This window comes from Diabrotica virgifera, chromosome 8 (assembly GCF_917563875.1).
Source record: "Diabrotica virgifera virgifera chromosome 8, PGI_DIABVI_V3a".
NCBI classification, from domain to species: Eukaryota; Metazoa; Arthropoda; class Insecta; order Coleoptera; family Chrysomelidae; genus Diabrotica; species Diabrotica virgifera.
The window spans coordinates 154,015,246-154,032,844 of NC_065450.1; the positions used below are offsets into that span (position 1 = coordinate 154,015,246).

At 31.6% G+C, this 17,599-nt stretch overlaps 1 protein-coding gene across 2 annotated transcripts in view; it reads right to left on the reverse strand.

Annotated features, from left to right (window-relative positions):
• Positions 1-17,599, reverse strand: part of LOC114332298 (high affinity cAMP-specific and IBMX-insensitive 3',5'-cyclic phosphodiesterase 8) — a 1,526,162-nt gene that overhangs the window by 1,107,788 nt on the left and 400,775 nt on the right. For both annotated transcript variants that reach the window (XM_050658208.1, XM_050658210.1), the window contains one exon: positions 9,799-9,846. In XM_050658208.1, the coding sequence (XP_050514165.1) occupies positions 9,799-9,846 (48 nt within the window). The remainder of the gene's footprint in view (positions 1-9,798; positions 9,847-17,599) is intronic.

Sequence of the window (17,599 nt, forward strand, 5' to 3'; positions counted from 1 at the left end):
AGGACGTCGATAACCTAACAGAAATAAGCTATCTGTTCGTCTGCCCTAACATTTTTGTCAGACAAATACATTTATTGTTTAAGAATATAATTACTTGTAACCTACTACTTTTGTCGGAAAAATGGTTGTAAAGATAAGGGATGCACGAACCCAGCATAGTTTTAAAGAAAAATTAAATGTTTTGTCCGACTGTCGATTTGCCCCAATATTTTTGTCGGACAGTTAGATTTTTTGATTTAGAATATAATTACTTATAATCTCCTATTTTCGGAAAATTGGTTGTAAATAAAAAATCCAGGAAATTGACATCTTCGGAGCATCCGACTGCGCATAAGCCCCGTGAAAATTGTCCGACAAAGTTACCACATTATTGTAAAAAGGTTTTATGGTAAATTTATGGTGGACAACTTCGTGACAGCTTGACAAACGCCCCACTACCATAATGCGCCAAGCTCCAAATTTGTCCGACTCCACCGAAATAACAAGTAAAAAAAATTCGACGGTGTGGTCATAAATAATAATTTTATATGTGGGCCCAAGGACTATTATTTTGTTCCAGTCATTCCTGAGTACTGGCAATAACGTGAAATGTTGTTAATAACATTAACCGAGCATTTTCGGCGTTCACAGCTTCTCCCCGAACGCGACCAGAATTGGATTTCCTAAATTCGCAAATGATCAAAAAATCTTCATTACCAAATTTCCCTTTATCTTGTGTTTTATCTAACTTGCTTGTGTTTTAATGTCAAATAATAATAAACATAGTTTCAAAGTTATGCATCAGCTAAAATTATGCTCATTTTCATAGTTGATTTTTTCATGAACAGAAAAACAAATTCCGCACATTTTTTTTTTATTATTTTAGATTTTTCTTTGTTATTTACACACTTGAGCAAAGGTTTACTCAAACTTTCTTTTTGTACTTATACCGGGTGGAAGAAAAGCAATGTTGTTCTTATGTTAAGTTTGAGACACTCTGCAGTGAGGACAAGGTACTTATGTTTTGTGAACACGTTGTTATTTTAATGACCTTGATATCTTTAGAAACAAAGAAAATAGACGGCTTTATTCTTTAACATGTGTTTTAACTGAAATAAAAGTTTGAGACACCCTATAGGGAGGAAAAGGTACAAAGTTGGGTATACATCAAAATTATGTTATGGTCTCATATTTTGTACATATTTTATTTTTTTAGTTTTTTTGATATCTTCAATAACAAAGAAAGTAGAAGGTTTTACTCTGTAATATGTGTTTTAAATGAAGACATGCGATAAGTGAGGAGGCCATGTCTCATCCTACACTAAGATGAAATTATTTCCTATTAGCCCAGTCGGGATAGCATTTGACCTTGCATTACGAGCTGCCCCAAATTTTATTTTTCTAATATTTAGGAGTCAATAGTAGTGTAAATTTAAAATGTCGACTGAATTCCACAGTTGTGTTCCACATATTGATTTTAAACGAGAACTGTTTTTGCTCAATATCTCCACCATTTTCAACTTTCTGATAAAAAGTGTAGAAACTGAAATTATTGAAAAGGCGATTTTCTATAATTTCGTTTATTATAATTTTTTTCGTGTGGTCGATATTTTCCGAGTTATGGGGGAAAATAGTGACAGTTAAAGCATAATTATTGAATTATTGAATTATCTCGTTTATTATTAGTTTTATAACAAATATGTACCTATATAAAAATAAACAAAATTAAATTTTGTATAATTTTGATCTCGTTAATTTTTTTGACAAAATCAATATTTAAGGTAGTACGTATGAGGTAAAGGTGCGCGCGTAAGACCCGATGGATTTTATAGCAATGGTTTTTGTTAAATATCCCCGCCACTTTCAACTTTTTGACAAAAAGTGTAAAGACTGAAATTGATGCAATTACGATTTACTACAATTTTTCAAGATAACCAGTGGCGTGTGAAATTCACACAACAGGGTCTAAAATTAAAAAAAAATTGTTGAAATATAAAAATATATTAGCTGACATGAATCTTAAAATATCGACAGACAAATTCAACCAGTAAAATCCGCAATTGTTAATAAAATTAAGTGAATTTAATGCATTTAATAAGTTATTATTTATGTCTTTTATTTACTTAGTTTGGTTGGTGTTTCATTGGAAGTGTCAAAAATTGTATAAAATATAATCCTCTTTATTTTTGTTTATGTACAATTATGTCGTAAAGTTAAATAATAAATAAGACAATTCAATAATTATGCTTCCCCTCCGCTTTCATCATTTTCCCCTTAACTCGGAAAATATAGATCGCATAAAAAAAATGCTCAAAAGAAATTGTAGGGAATAATTGCATTTCCAACAATTTTAGTTACTACCGATTTTATCGAAAAGTTGGAAGTGGCGCAGATATTAAGCAACAACGGTTCTCCTTTTAAAATCAATATGGCGGCTAGTGCAACCGCGGACTTCAGTCTAGATTTTAAATTTACACTACCATTGATCTCCCCTAAACTTTAAAATTACAAAATTTGGTGCATCTCGGAAACAAAATTCAATTCAATAATTATGCTCTCCCCACCACTTTTTACTATTTTCCCACTTAACTCGGAAAATTTCAACCGCATGAAAAAAATTGTTAAAAAGAAATTGTAGGAAATCATACTTGGAATAATTTTAGTTGAAAATGACGTAAATATTCCACAAAAACAATTGCTATAAAATCAATCAGGTCTTACGCTCGCGCTATTACTGCATACGTACTACCTTAAATATTAATTTTAGCAAAAGCAGAGATAGATCAAAATTGTGTAGAATTAAATTTTCTCTATTTTTGTATAGGTACATATTTGTCGTAAAACTAATAATAAACGACATAATTCAATAATTATGCTCTAACTGTCACTATTTTCCGCCATAACTCGGAAAATATCGACGGCATGAAAAAATTGTAATAATGTAAATTATATAAAATCACATTTTAAACAATTTTAGTTCTTATACTTTTTGTCAAAAAATTTAAAATGGCGGATATATTGAGCAAAAACCGTTCTCGTTTAAAATCAAGATGGCGGCTAACGCAACGGCGGAATTCAGTCGAGATTTTAATTTTACACTACTACTTGTTCCCCCTAAAGATTAGAAAAATAAAATTTGGGGCAGCTCCTAATGCAAGGTTAGGCCTGTTATTCGTCTAACCCGACTGGACTATATAATAATGCGAGAGGAACAAGGTGTTAAAAAAAAGAAAATCTGTGCAATGTACCTCTCGCTATTTAAAGGGCCTCCACGCAGACACCAAATCCGTACAATTGTAAAGTTGTACTTACTCTCAAGGAAATTCCTTTGTAAATCATCCTCGAGCCTCCATTACACAATATCGTCTCTATTATGTTGTGCTGTGCATACCGCTTACATGGTCGACAATTAACTCTTAAGGTGTCGATCAGAATATTTGTTAACGTTATGTGCCTTTCCGTTTTTAAAGTTTTGTTAACTAATTTTTTTATTGTTATCTAATTTAGTATTATTTCAGTTAAACCACATCATGTTAAAGAATAAAAGCGTATATTTTCTTTGTTTCTATAGATATCAGGGATATTAAAAAAACAATACGATACATACGACTTTGATATATACTCATACTTATACCATGTCCTCCCTACAGGATGTCTCAAACTTAACATAAGAAAAACATTTCTTTTCTTCCACCCGGTATCAAAGAGTTCAAAATAGAAGTTCGAGTAAACCTTTGCATACATGTGTAAATACCAAAAAAAATCTAAAACAATAAAAAAAATAGCAGAATGCATTAATCTGTTCACGAAAAAAAATCAACTATGAAAATTACCATAATTTGTTCACCACAACCTGTTCACGAAAAAATCAACTATGAAAATTACCATAATTTTGAGTAATGCATAAATTTTGAAATTATGTCGTCGCTAATTTGCAAAAAGGTGCCAAGTGACATTTTTTTCAAAATGGGGTTATATGCAAAAATGATACGTAGTTACAAAGGTTCTACCTATTCGGTAGAAAGGGGTCAAGTGTATTACTTACTGTTGTTGAGATAGTCTCATAAATTTTTGGTGCCAAGTATCATTTTTTTAAAACTGGTTGTGTAAATAGTAGTTAAGTTCCACTTAGTAAAAATATAAAAATGTTACTTGACCCCTTTTTGCAAATCAGCGACGATGTGTATTTGTCTTTGCACTGAATTTATGAATGCGATGAATGCTTTTTATTATCTGCTATAATTCCACGGTTCTATCAAAAAATTAGTATGCCTCAAAGAGCAGCAACACCGAACAACTAAAGGTAAATTTGGTATCATTTATGATCAGCATTCTTACAACATTTGTATACATGAGTAAAAAACTGCGATGTAGCTTTTAACTATTCTGTCTCATATTGCATTAAGCGTTTTCTACAAGTATATTCAGAATTTTTCCAGTTTTTTTCTCGAATTAATAAACGGTTCAAGCTTTTTAATTTTTTTTGCGTTATAAACGATATTTTCATCGCTGAGCGGGTTAAGAGTTTTAACTTTGGATGTTCATTAAACAAAGCTATAGATAGAGAAGCTTTAGAGAATTTAACTTTTTATTCTAGATTCTAGAATCAAATTGATGTTTAGGAGAAAACTTTTTTAAATTTATGACCGGGGTCAAAGATTTTGAAAATGGTAAAAAGTAAAAAAATAGTAAATATAACAAAAGAGAATAAAATATAACGTTTTTAGAAACGTTTTATGTAAGTGGCTCATTAAGCTCATGATTATGTAATCTTCGCATGTTTTTGTACTTAAATGTTTTGCTATAGTTACGAAGGTCAAATTTAACCAACTATGTAACATCCAGTTACATATATTTACATTTTACCATGGTCTTTATCCATAAGCTTTACGAAATCTGCACAAAACTTGTCTGACCCCTCAGCTTTACCATCTATGGTTTTTCTAATAGCTGACATGACTTCTTCAATAATATTGTATTCGGGGGTCCTATTTGACATTCCGTGTCTTTAATAGTATTCTGTCTTTCATCTGCAAATTTAGTTATACATATTTCTTCCAAGAATCTAGTCTCTTTTCCACACTTAATAATGCTTTACCTTGGTTTTCTGCCAAACACTAGGAATGCCGAATTTTGAAAAAATACCGGTAACCTGTTATACCGGTTTTTAACTTACAGTTTAACCTGGCGGCTATAACCGGTTAAAAAAACCGGTGTACGATTTTTTTTATCGTTAGGCAATACCCATTAGGTTACAATGTTATATTAACATTGCATTTTAGTTTGCGATACTCCATCCGAATCGGTATTAATATTTACTAGCAATAAAACACTGAAAACGTTAGTTTTCTATACTTCCACAAAATATATTACAACTAATTGACTACAGCTGTTTCGGCAGAGTGCCTTTCTCAAGTGATATAGTTTACAATGTGTTCTGTTAGTTCTGAAAGCTGGTGTTATTCCTTTCTTTTTTATGTATCTGGCTATTTCTGTTGTTACCTTGCCAGTGTATGTGAGAGAGCAGAAGGTACTGGGTTCTTTCTGAGGTGGTGGATACACTAATTTCAGGGCTTTCTTATGGAGTTTTTGGTTTAAAATTTTGTTAACTGTTTGTTCGTTATAGCCATTGTTTACTGCTATTTGTTTAATGATGATTAGTTCTATCTCGAAGTTATTTTTGTCATGGGAATTTCTGTCAGTCTATGTACCATGCAATGGTAGGCTGCTTATTTGTGCTGTGTAGGATGGGATGATGAATTGTGTATAGTTGTGTCAGTATGGGTAGGTTTATGATATACGGAGAACTTATGTTTGTTGTGTAGTCTGGTAATCGTTACATCTCGAAAGTTTATGAAATTGTTTTGTTCTGTTTCTATTGTAAACTCAATATTAATATGAAGTGAATTAATGTATGATAAAAATTGGTCAATTTGTCTGTTAGTTCCTGTAAAGCATACTAGTATATCATCCACGTATCTCACCCAATATAAGAACTGTTTAAATACGGGATGTTTAGAAATTTTTGTTTTAAGTTGGTTCATAAATATATCTGATAGCAATGGGCTTAGAGGATTACCCATAATATTTCCTGCACTGTTGTTTGTGTATATTTGATTATTGAATTCAAAATAGTCTTGATTTATGCAAAATTCCAAGAAGGTGTAAAATTTCAGATGCAATGATCGGATTTGTACTCTTATGGTCTAAAAGATTTTTAACTAAAACCAAAGTTTCTGTAGGAGGAACACTACGAAAAAGATTTTTTACGTCAAACTAGTTCTAGTGTATTTTTTACGGTGAATTTAGGTGAAAATTTTGTGTATTCTGTAATAATATCTGACAGTTTTTTTGAAAGTTTATATGACGCAGCTATATAAAAAGAAACTACGTGCCTTATTGGATGGTCAGGTTTGTGTAGTAAAAGAGTATAGCTTAGGAGGTTGTGGGTTCATAATATTAAGGTATTTCTGTTCTGTTGGATTTAGTATTGATTTTGAATTTTCAATGGCTAGTTGAATTTGTTTTTGGTATTTTTCTGTGGGGTCTTTGTTTAGTGTTATACTATTTTGGTTATTTAAAAATTCTATTGTTTTGTTATTATAGCCTCTTTTATCGATAGCAATAGTAGTGTTAACTTTGCTTTTGTAAATATTATGTCATGTTTCATTGATTTATTTTTAATTGAAACGACTATTTGGTTTTCTTTGTAACAGGAATTATTAGTTTCACTACATACATCGGTAATAGATTTTGCTATGATGCTTTTTTCTGTGTTCTTGGCGGTTTTGTTTAACGCTACTTCACATTCTACACCTAAATACTCTAAATATTCTTGTACAAAGAAAACCAAATAGCCGTTTCAATTAAAAATAAATCAATAAAACATAACATAATATTTACAATAGCAGACAAAGGTAACACTACTATTGCTATCGATAAAAGAGGCTATAATAACAAAAAAATAGAATTTTTAAATAACCAATATAGTATAACACTAAACAAAGACCCCACAGAAAAATACCGAAAACAAATTCAACTAACCATTGAAAATTCAATATCAATACTAAATCCAACAAAACAGAAATACCTTAATATTATGAACCCATAACCTCCTAAACTATACTCTTTTATTAAACTACACAAACCTGACCACCCAATAAGGCCTGTAGTTTCTTTTTATACAGCTCCGTCATATAAACTTTCAAAAAAACTGTCAGATATTATTACAGAATACACTAAATTTTCACCTAAATTTACCGTAAAAAATACACTAGAACTAGTTAATAAAATACAACATTTTAAATTGCCCAACAAATCCAGACTAATTTCATTTGACGTAAAAAATCTTTTTCATAGTGTTCCTCCTACAGAAACTTTTGTTTTAGTTAAAAATCTTTTAGACCATAAGAGTACAAATCCAATCATTGCATCTGAAATTTTACACCTTCTTGAAATTTGCATAAATCAAGACTATTTTGAATTCAATAATCAATTATACATAAACAACAGTGCAGGACTTATTATGGGTAATCCTCTAAGCCCATTGCTATCATATATATATTTATGAACCAACTTGAAAAAAAAAATTCTAAACATCCCGTATTTAAACAGTTCTTTTATTGGGTGAAATACGTGGATGATATATTAGTATGCTTTACAGGAACTAACAGACAACTTGACCAATTTCTATCATACATTAATTCACTTCATAGTAATATTGAGTTTATAATAGAAACAGAACAGAACAATTCCATAAACTTTCTAGATGTAACGATTACTAGACTACACAACAAACATGAGTTCTCCGTATATCATAAACCTACCTATACTGACAGAACTATACACAATTCATCATCCAATCCTACACAGCACAAATTAGCAGCCTACCATAGCATGATACATAGACTGACAGAAATTCCCACGACAAAAAATAACTTCGGGATATAACTAAACATCATTAAACAAATAGCAGTAAACAATGGCTATAACGAACAAACAGTTAACAAAATTTTAAACCAAAAACTCCATAAGAAAGCCCTGAAGTTAGTGTATCCACCACCACAGAAAGAACCCAGTACCTTCTGCTCTCTCACATACACTGGCAAAATAACAACAAAAATAGCCAGATACATAAAAAAGAAAGGAATAACACCAGCTTTTAGAACTAACAACAACTTAAGCAAACATATTAAAAACAATAAAAGCCGAAAGAGAAAGCAACTACAGAGTGGTGTGTACAAACTAACTTGTGGTGACTGTCCGAAAACTTACATCGGTCAAACTGGCAGAACCTTTGACAAACGGATAGCAGAACACAAAAGGGCTTTCAACAAAAGAAAAACAGACAATTCTACATACGCACTTCACCTTCTAGATCATAATCATTCTTTCAATGAAGAGTTTCAAATTCTGCATATTCAAAATAAAGGCTATCTTTTTTAGAGTCTATGGAAATTAATAAATTGAAAAATACGGATATAATTCTGAATGACCAACTCGAGACAAACAGCTCCCCACTCCTCAACCTCTTCAGTTAAAGACTTAAAAAGGCAAACACATTGTAAACTATATCACTTGAGAAAGGCACTCTGCCGAAACAGCTGTAGTCACTTAGTTGTAATAAATTTTGTGGAAGTATAGAAAACAAACGTTCTCAGTGTTTTATTGTTAGATAAAATGAACTTCCATCAAGTAACGGTCGAATCCATCAATCAGGATATAGAAACGGTTCAGAATAATATCTGGATTCATTTATTATAATGGTCCGAAAGATTATTTCTTTTGAAATAATCTTTTCTGAATTGGGCTTGCTCGTAAATAAATAAATAAAATAAAAATATTTTTTTTATTACCCGTTCTACATAATTTTTGAACAAAAACTTGTATTCCCCTATTATGTTTACTTAAAAAAGTATACTAATATACTATACATTCATCTCACTAAACTCAACCGTTTTCGAGATAAACCCATTTTAAATCAACGATGCAAAATATTTTTTTGCATAATACCATTGTAGTAGTTACACCCGAAAAATAAACTTAAAATCATAATCATTTCCAATAATGTATTGCAAATTCCTTCAAATGGAATTTGTGATGCAATGACACAAATATGAGAACTTGCACAATTATTATGGTTTCAAATTTATCTTTCGGTTGTAACTACAATGATACTATGCAAAAAATTATATTGCATGGCAGATTTAAAATGCGCTTATTTCGAAAACGGTTGAATTTATCGAGATGAATGTAGTATATCTTTTTTAAGTAAAAATATTAAGAGAATAAAAGTTTTAATTCAAAAAGCATGTAGAGTGGGGGATAAAAAAATATTGAACGTATTAAATGAGCGCAGGATGATCATTTTTTGGTTAATTTAGATTTCTCGTCCCAAAAAACCCCCGTTTATAAAATTTCGTGTTGTTATCTCATTCCTGTCAGGAAATATTCAAGAATAAATAAAATAACAGTTTAACTTTGACACCCTGTATTTCCGTTATGATCAACTTTCGTACTAAAGTAAGTTAGCTTAAATTGACCTATTTTAACCTCAGGAAACTGAGGTTAAGCTATGGCCCATTCGTTACCAAATACCCACCTTAAATTATATTTAAAAACTTGTTTCATCTTTTTTTCTATTAATCTTCATATCGATTTTCCTGGATAAGCTTATATTTTTTAGTATAGATTTTTATACGTGACTTTGAATATTACGGTGTCAAATAAATATACAATAAGTATACAAAGTAAGTGTAAAGAACATAATTATTGTGAACATTCTCTGTTTAGAATAGAATACAGTGAGAATCTACTTACCTTTAAATGGGAAAAATGGCATACTCGACTTCTTCCCACGTTTTGGTTCTGAAAAATAAGAATATAAATTCATTTATATGTTGTAAATATAAACAAATAATGAATTATATAGCTTATATCTTAAAAGATTCAACTTTATAGACTATCATTTATGGACTACCACTTATAATATTTTTATCTTTATCTCGGCCTTGGACTACGTGTAGAAATTGTTCTGCTGTTAAATCTGTTCACTGTCGCAAATTTCTCCACCAGTAGAATTTTTTCCACTCTCTGTCCTTCAATTTTGCCGTTGAAAATTAGCCGAAGGTACTCAAATCTTGGTCCTCTGATTACAGGTCCCAGATATTTTATCCAAAAAGAAAGCCAGACTTACCTGGATAAACTCCGATAATATAAATAAGTTTGAAGGAGATATCAAGAACATTCTGGAAAACAGTAAGAACGCAGACCAAAATGTTACCACCCTATATGACATGATTACATAAGCTATTACTCCGGTCAACTTACACATCCGAGGTTACAAAAATTACCATCAAGCTGAAAATTGGCAGGATTGCTCAAAATACCATCATAAATGAAATCTCAAAAGTCCTCATAAATCCGAACCGAGCTAAAAAGCGGGGTCAAAGGTCACCAAATAGAGTTTTTAGCGATTTTCAGCGAAACGGTAAGTTTTATTATAAAATTAGTTTTAACAAAAAATGTAGATTAGATAATTATCTATAAAAAATGTCTTATTACTTTTTTTCCTACGAGCCACCGTTTTTGAGATACAACGATTCAAAAAGTTGTAATCGTCATAATATGCGCAACCGTTTCCACACCACCTTTGAGGTAATGTACTTAGCGCGTTTTTTAACGTGGTTTCCCCAGTAGGCCTATTCCATGGATCTGTTATAATTCTGTTTATTTGAAGCTATTGAATAATTGATATTGGCAAGGGTTAAAAATAATAAAAGTTATAAAAAGCGCTACAAATTAAAAAAAAGGGAAATTTATCCAGCTTGTTCATAATTTTCTAATACTTCTGCTTCCTCTTCTCCTTGTTCTTCTTCTTCTTCTTCACCTTCTAGTTCTTCTTCTTGTCCTTCTTCTTCTTGTTCATCCTGGGTGCAAGTAAATTGCCCCAATCGCATCACATGGCTCCTCGATAGAATCAAATGAATCCTCAATAAATTGTTGGTGATTCAACATTGGAGCACGACCGGTTTTGACAATTAGTGCATGCTACCGAACAAATCAGTCCAACTTTCTTGCAGCCACATTTAGCGCTACATCCCTTTTTACAGTTGCAAAAAATTGTATTCAGGAGTTTGAATTGGTTCTAAGTTCTAATGAACTGTCGACTAATTTCCATCCCCAGTCTTTTGGATCTAGCTGATAACCAAGCCACACTTGAACTTGGTAATATACCCGAAAAAGATGTTGATGAGCAGCCGCTAAGGTTGGAGGAAGACAAGATACTTGCACTTGTTTTTTATTTCGAGTATTTTTAAAGAAACATGCATATCGAAACTTATCTAAACACGTAGTTTTTTAGGCGCTTCATACACAAAGAGAAGAAAGCTAATTCCGTTGGAAATAACTTCTTGTGGAGTTGAATTAGTTTTTTTTTAAACTTCAGCACATTCAAGTAATATTGGTTTAACAGGTATTTTCACTTCGGAGTAGTACTCAAGACTAATTAATACCTCGAGGGTGTCATCTACCTGAAGGATTTCGCCACCCAGGAAGATAAAGGTGTAATTTGCATAATAGTAAACAAACTAAATTAAGTTTTTGAAATTTGCATAAAGTTTGTATATTGAAATGTTTATTAATACTTAGCAATAAACATTTTGCCTAGAAAGTTGGCTTTCATTATTATGTTTAAACCCTTCTGAGAAAAGAATAGGTAGGGTGATTAGATTAGCCGACGTACCGATAGAACGTGTTTATTCCGACAAAACCCATCTTTACAAATTGAGTAAGACGCATAAGTAAGAAGAATTATTATAAGGTAATAATTTGTCATATCAATTTACTATTTTTGTTGGGAATAAGCAGTAAAATTAAAATATTAACTCTTATTATTTCGCGTTACGTTCGCTTTGTAAAGATTTTTTTGTTGGCACTGTAATATAATACAGCTTATACATTGCATCCCTCGGTAGACCGCAAGCTGTATAGTAGAAAGATTATCATATTTATAATATCTTATATTATTATGTGTAATATAAGTTAAGTAGACGATAGAATATTATGTTTACTTGTATTACAGCTTCAGTGATGTATATACGTGGTGTACTAATACATAGTATGACGATTACAACTCTTTCAACTTTTTGAATCGTTGTATCTCAAAAATGGTGGCTCTTACGAAAAAAGTATTAATATGTTTTGTATAGATAATTACCTATTCTACATTTTTTGTTAGAACTAATTTTATGATAAAACTTATCATTTCGCTGAAAATCGCTAAAAACCATATTTGGTGATTTTTACACAGCGTAAATTTTTTAGCTCGGGTCGGATTTATGAGGATTTTTTAGATTTCATTTATGATGGTATTTTGAAAAATCATGCCAATTTTCAGCTTGTTGGTAATTATTGTAACCTCACTCCTATTTTTGAGTCTAACTAGACCGGTCTATATAGAGGACAGCCAGAAAATTCAAAGCCAGTTAAATTTTCGTGTTTTTCTTGTAACTTTTATTTAATTGAAAATAGTAGCAGTATCTATAAATTTTAGGTATTTCGTAAAATAAAAATATTTCGGGAAAATCGCAGAAGAAAACCTGCGTCAGTTAGCATAAGCCTACGGCCAGACGAGCGACAATTACAGCGCTGTAAGAGCAGTAAAATGAAGCTCGAAAAATGGGTTTTATAGTGAGTATAGTGGATGGCCAGACAGCGCGACAGCGATGTAAATATACTCACTATACTCACTATAGGACCCATTTCGAGCTTAATTTTACGGCTCTTACAGCGCTGTAATTGTCGCTCGTCTGTCTGGCAGTAGGGTAATAAAGCGATACTCAGAGTTTCGATTATAAATTTTTTGCCAACGGGCACGCTAACTATAATAATAAAATTATAGTCCAAGATACAAGATCGATATGCACCGATCTGTTTAATGGATAAAAATTATTGGATATGTAATTAGTGTGCTAACAAAACAATATTTTTATACAAATTCAAAATTACCTTTTAGCCCCGAAAATTGTATTTAAAAAAAGGTCTCTTGTAATTTTTTTCAAAAGTTGATGGTTTTCGAGTTATAAGCGATTTAAAATCCTTCCGCATTTTTGAGGTTTGAAAACTCATATGTAAATTATTAGTTTGTAGGTTGCCAAGTGCGTAAATTGAAGTTTATAAATTCAATTTCAAGATTCTAATGAGTAATCGGGACTTACTTCAATATAGACCGTTGTTTTTTAATTGTTAATTATGCGAGTCCGCTCGACTTTTAAGTCGCCGCACATCGCAATTTATGCTGCGTCTCTGTCGCACTTTTTATACATATTATACGTACTTATGCAAAAAATGCCCAACAAATACTTCACATTTATTAAAATTTTATAATTTATTATTACCATATTTTTTTCTTAATGATTTATTCAATTAATTATTGCCAATGTGCTAATTAAATACGCCAATAAAAACAAACGGTCAAAATTGAAATAAACCCCCATAACTCATCAGAATCTTGAAATTGAATGTTTAAACTTCAATTTAAGCACTTGACAACCGCAAAAATAATAATGTACACATAAATTTTCAAGCTTCGAAAATGCTTATTTTCGCATTTTTCAGTTTATAAATCGCTTAAAACTTGAAATCTATCAAGTTTTGAGAAAAATGACAAAAAATGTTTTTTGTTTAAGATGACCCAAAAATTCTAAAAACATATTTTCGGGAGCAAAAAGGTGATGTTTTGGATTTATTAAAAAACTGTTAAAAACAATTTCTGCCTAAAAATTTCGCACTGCATCCTTCTGATTTGTTTACCGAATTGGAACAACCAGACAGGTAGTGTTAACTCCGGACCCCGGAAGTGTCATAGGTTTTCGAAACGGACCCTCAAGAAATATAATTGGTGACCCCTGCCCTATGGGACTATAGTTGACAACAATATTAATCAAATTACTTGAAGCTCGAGAAAAAACAGCCTTTATTAAAAATAATGTGGCTTGTTACATTATTCCATTAATAATAACTACCCAAATTTTAGATATATGTAGATTCAGAATTTTCTATTATTGACTGAGTTCGGGGTGGTTTCAACCCTATACCTGTTAAACAGTGTTTATTTCTTTGTCTCATTTCTACATGCCACATTTAGTAAAAAATTACATATCGCTGTATTTTCATTACTTGAGTCACTTCTAGATTGCACATAGTTAGGGTCACGGTCACTGTCATCGAATGTCAAGTCAACTTTACTATTTTTCTTTCTAGAATCGTCAGAACTCAATAATTATCCGAAACGCTTCCGCCCATGTTCGCCATTTTGATGTGGCTTGTCATATGTCGAGTAGATACTAGAGACAAACTAGGCCTATGCAATAGTGTGACCATAGATTTATCGGGCCATATATGTATTAACGAAGGGATGAGATAATTTGTTAGTGGTTTACTATACTATTACTTTAACCAAAAATAACACTAACTCTTTTTGAACTCATATGTGGCTTGTCATTGTTTCACATTAAGCCCTTCAATTATAAAAAACAAAAGGTGCCCGACCTAATTGTGTTCTGACTATAATTAGTTAATAATGAAAATATGAGTTTTTTATACCTAAAAAAACCTTCGACCCGGGCAGATATTAATTCAGATTTTTTGGATCATTCTTCAAAAAAAGCCTTTTGTAATTTTTCTCTTAAATTGATCGTTTTCGACTTATAAATAATTTATAACTGAAAAATTTATAACTTATTTTCAAGGCTTAAAAACATAAGTAAAAAATATCATTGTTGAAATTACGAAGTACCTAAATTGAAGTTCAAACCTTATTCTATCGGTTCTTGATAATTATTTGGACTTATTTCATTTTAAAGCATTGTTTTTTAGTTGATAATGCCCGATCGCCCTTCTTCCCATAAGGAACCTTTCTCAATAACAACTAAAAAATATAGTTTAGAATAAAACATGGCAAAAATTTTTATCGTCTTCTGATAGAAAATTGAACTGGAATTTAGGTACTTGATGATTACAAAAATAATATTTATTACATGTGTTTTTGACCCTTATAAATCATCATCTTTCGTTCTGTTTTCAGTTTTAAATTGATTATAACTCGAGAACTATCAACTTAAGGAAAAACTTATTATAAAAGACATTTTTGATTTAAAGTAATCCAAAAAGTCTGGTATATAATATCTGCCGAGGTCGAATTTTTTTGAATTTATAAAATAACGTCATTATTAAATTAATTATAGTCAGAACAAAATTATATCGGGCTGGGCAACCCTCGTTTTTTATAATTGTTAACATACTAAATTACATAAATATCCAATAATTTTTATCCATTAAACAGGTCGTTGCAGATCGACCTTATAACCCGGTCTATATAGACATTTCAAATAACAAAAATTGCCGGAGAGCCAAATTTTGGTGGAGAGCTAGGGTATACCATAACAAATAAAGTTTAAAATCGATCCCATGTGTGCTTCAAAAGTTATTCGGGGTCAAAGGTCAAAATTTGAGATTTTTTGGATTTTTTTCCAAAACGGTAAGTTTTATCAAAAAAAACTTAAACCAAAGTTGTAGATCTTAAAATTCTCTGCAAAAATAGTCCTTACTATTTTTTTCCTAAGAGTTGCCATTCCTGAGATATCGCGATTCAAAGAGTCACATTATACATGATATGCACACGTTTCCACACCACCTGTGAGTTAGTGTACTCGGCGCGTATTTTTTACCGTGGTTTCCCCTGTAGGCCTACTCCACTAACTGTTTTGACAATTTTAGGATAATTTAAGGAAAAAATACCGGTCAAGTTCTAGATATTACCTTATTATTGATATTTATTATTGATATTATTGCTATTGATTATTAGGTTAACTATTGTTTTGATTTCTTTGGATATTTTAATCAGATTCATATTCCTGAAAGTCTACTTCAACAGTCAGATCTTCTTCGATTTCATCTTCTTCCTCTTCCTCTTACTGGATGTTCAAAAATTGTTCAAATGTGACTGAGTAATTGGTCTCTTCATTAAAATCACAGGAGTCTTCCTCTGTTGTACTAAACTGGACATTTGAGCAAGACTGACCTTGGCAGTTGGTACACACTAGAGAACACAGCAACCCGACTTTTTTACATCCACATTTGGCACTACAACCTTTTTTGCAATTGCAAAAAATAGTGTTAAGGAGTTTTTCTGGAGCAGGTGGGAGCAAGGTTTTAATCGGTTCCAGAATATTATCTATTATTTCCAACCCCAGTCTTCTGGATTCAGTTCATTGCCTAGCCATGTTTGAACTTGATAATATACTCGATACAAATGTTGAAAAGCAGATGCTGATGTTGTAGGAAGACATGATAGTTGTACTTGTTTCTTGTTTCGCGTATTTTTTACAAAAGTTAAGTATCGGTATTTATCAAGACAAATAATTTTTTTGGAGCTCCATAAACCGCAAGAAGAAAGCTGAAATGTTAACTGACAAATTAACAGCTGCGAATATTGAAGTGAAACAAGCTAAAAATGACGCAGATGTCCTTATAATTGAGACAGCAATTGAAAAATTTAAGGCAGCAAACACAACAATTGTAGTTGGTGAAGGTGTTGATTTGTTGGTACTGATTACTGCAAGGACTCCAGTAGATAAAGTTATTTATTTTCTGAAACCTGGAAGGACTCAAAGGCGAACAGAGATATATTCTTCGAATACTTTATCGGCTTATCCCAAATGCCAAAAGTACATTTTATTTTTACATGCGATAACCGGTTGCGATACTACGTCCGCAATGTACAGAAGGGGCAAAACGTCAGTACTTAAATTATTCGAAAAAAAAAGATTTGACTGACTGCTGTAAAGTTTTTACAGAACTTGATTCTACACCGCAAACAATAATTACGGAAGGAATTCGCTTTCTTCTTGCGGTTTATGGAGCTCCAAAAAAAATTATTTGTCTTAATAAATACCGATACTTAACTTTTGTAAAAAATACGCGAAACATGAAACAAGTACAACTATCATGTCTTCCTCCAACATCAGCATCTGCTTTTCAACATTTGTATCGAGTATATTATCAAGTTCAAACATAGCTAGGCAATGAACTGAATCCAGAAGACTGGGGTTGGAAATTAATAGATAATACTCTGGAACCGATTAAAACCTTACTCCCACCTGCTCCAGAAAAACCCCTTAACACTATTTTTTGCAATTGTTAAAAAGGTTGTAGTGCCAAATGTGGATGTAAAAAAGTCGGGTTGTTGTGTTCTCTAGTGTGTACCAACTGTCAAGGTCAGTCTTGCTCAAATGTCCAGTTTAGTACAACAGAGGAAGACTCCTGTGATTTTAATGAAGAGACCAATGACTCAGTCACATTTGAACAATTTTTGAACATCCAGCAAGAGGAAGAGGAAGAAGATGAAATCGAAGAAGACTTGACTGTTGAAGTAGACTTTCAAGAATATGAATCTGATTAAAATATCTAAAGAAATCAAAACAATAGTTAACCCAATAATCAATAGCAATATCAAAAATCAATATCAATAATAAGGTAATATCTAGAACTTGCCCGGTATTGTTTCCTTAAATTATCCTAAAATTGTCAAAACAGTTAGTGGAGTAGGCCTACAGGGGAA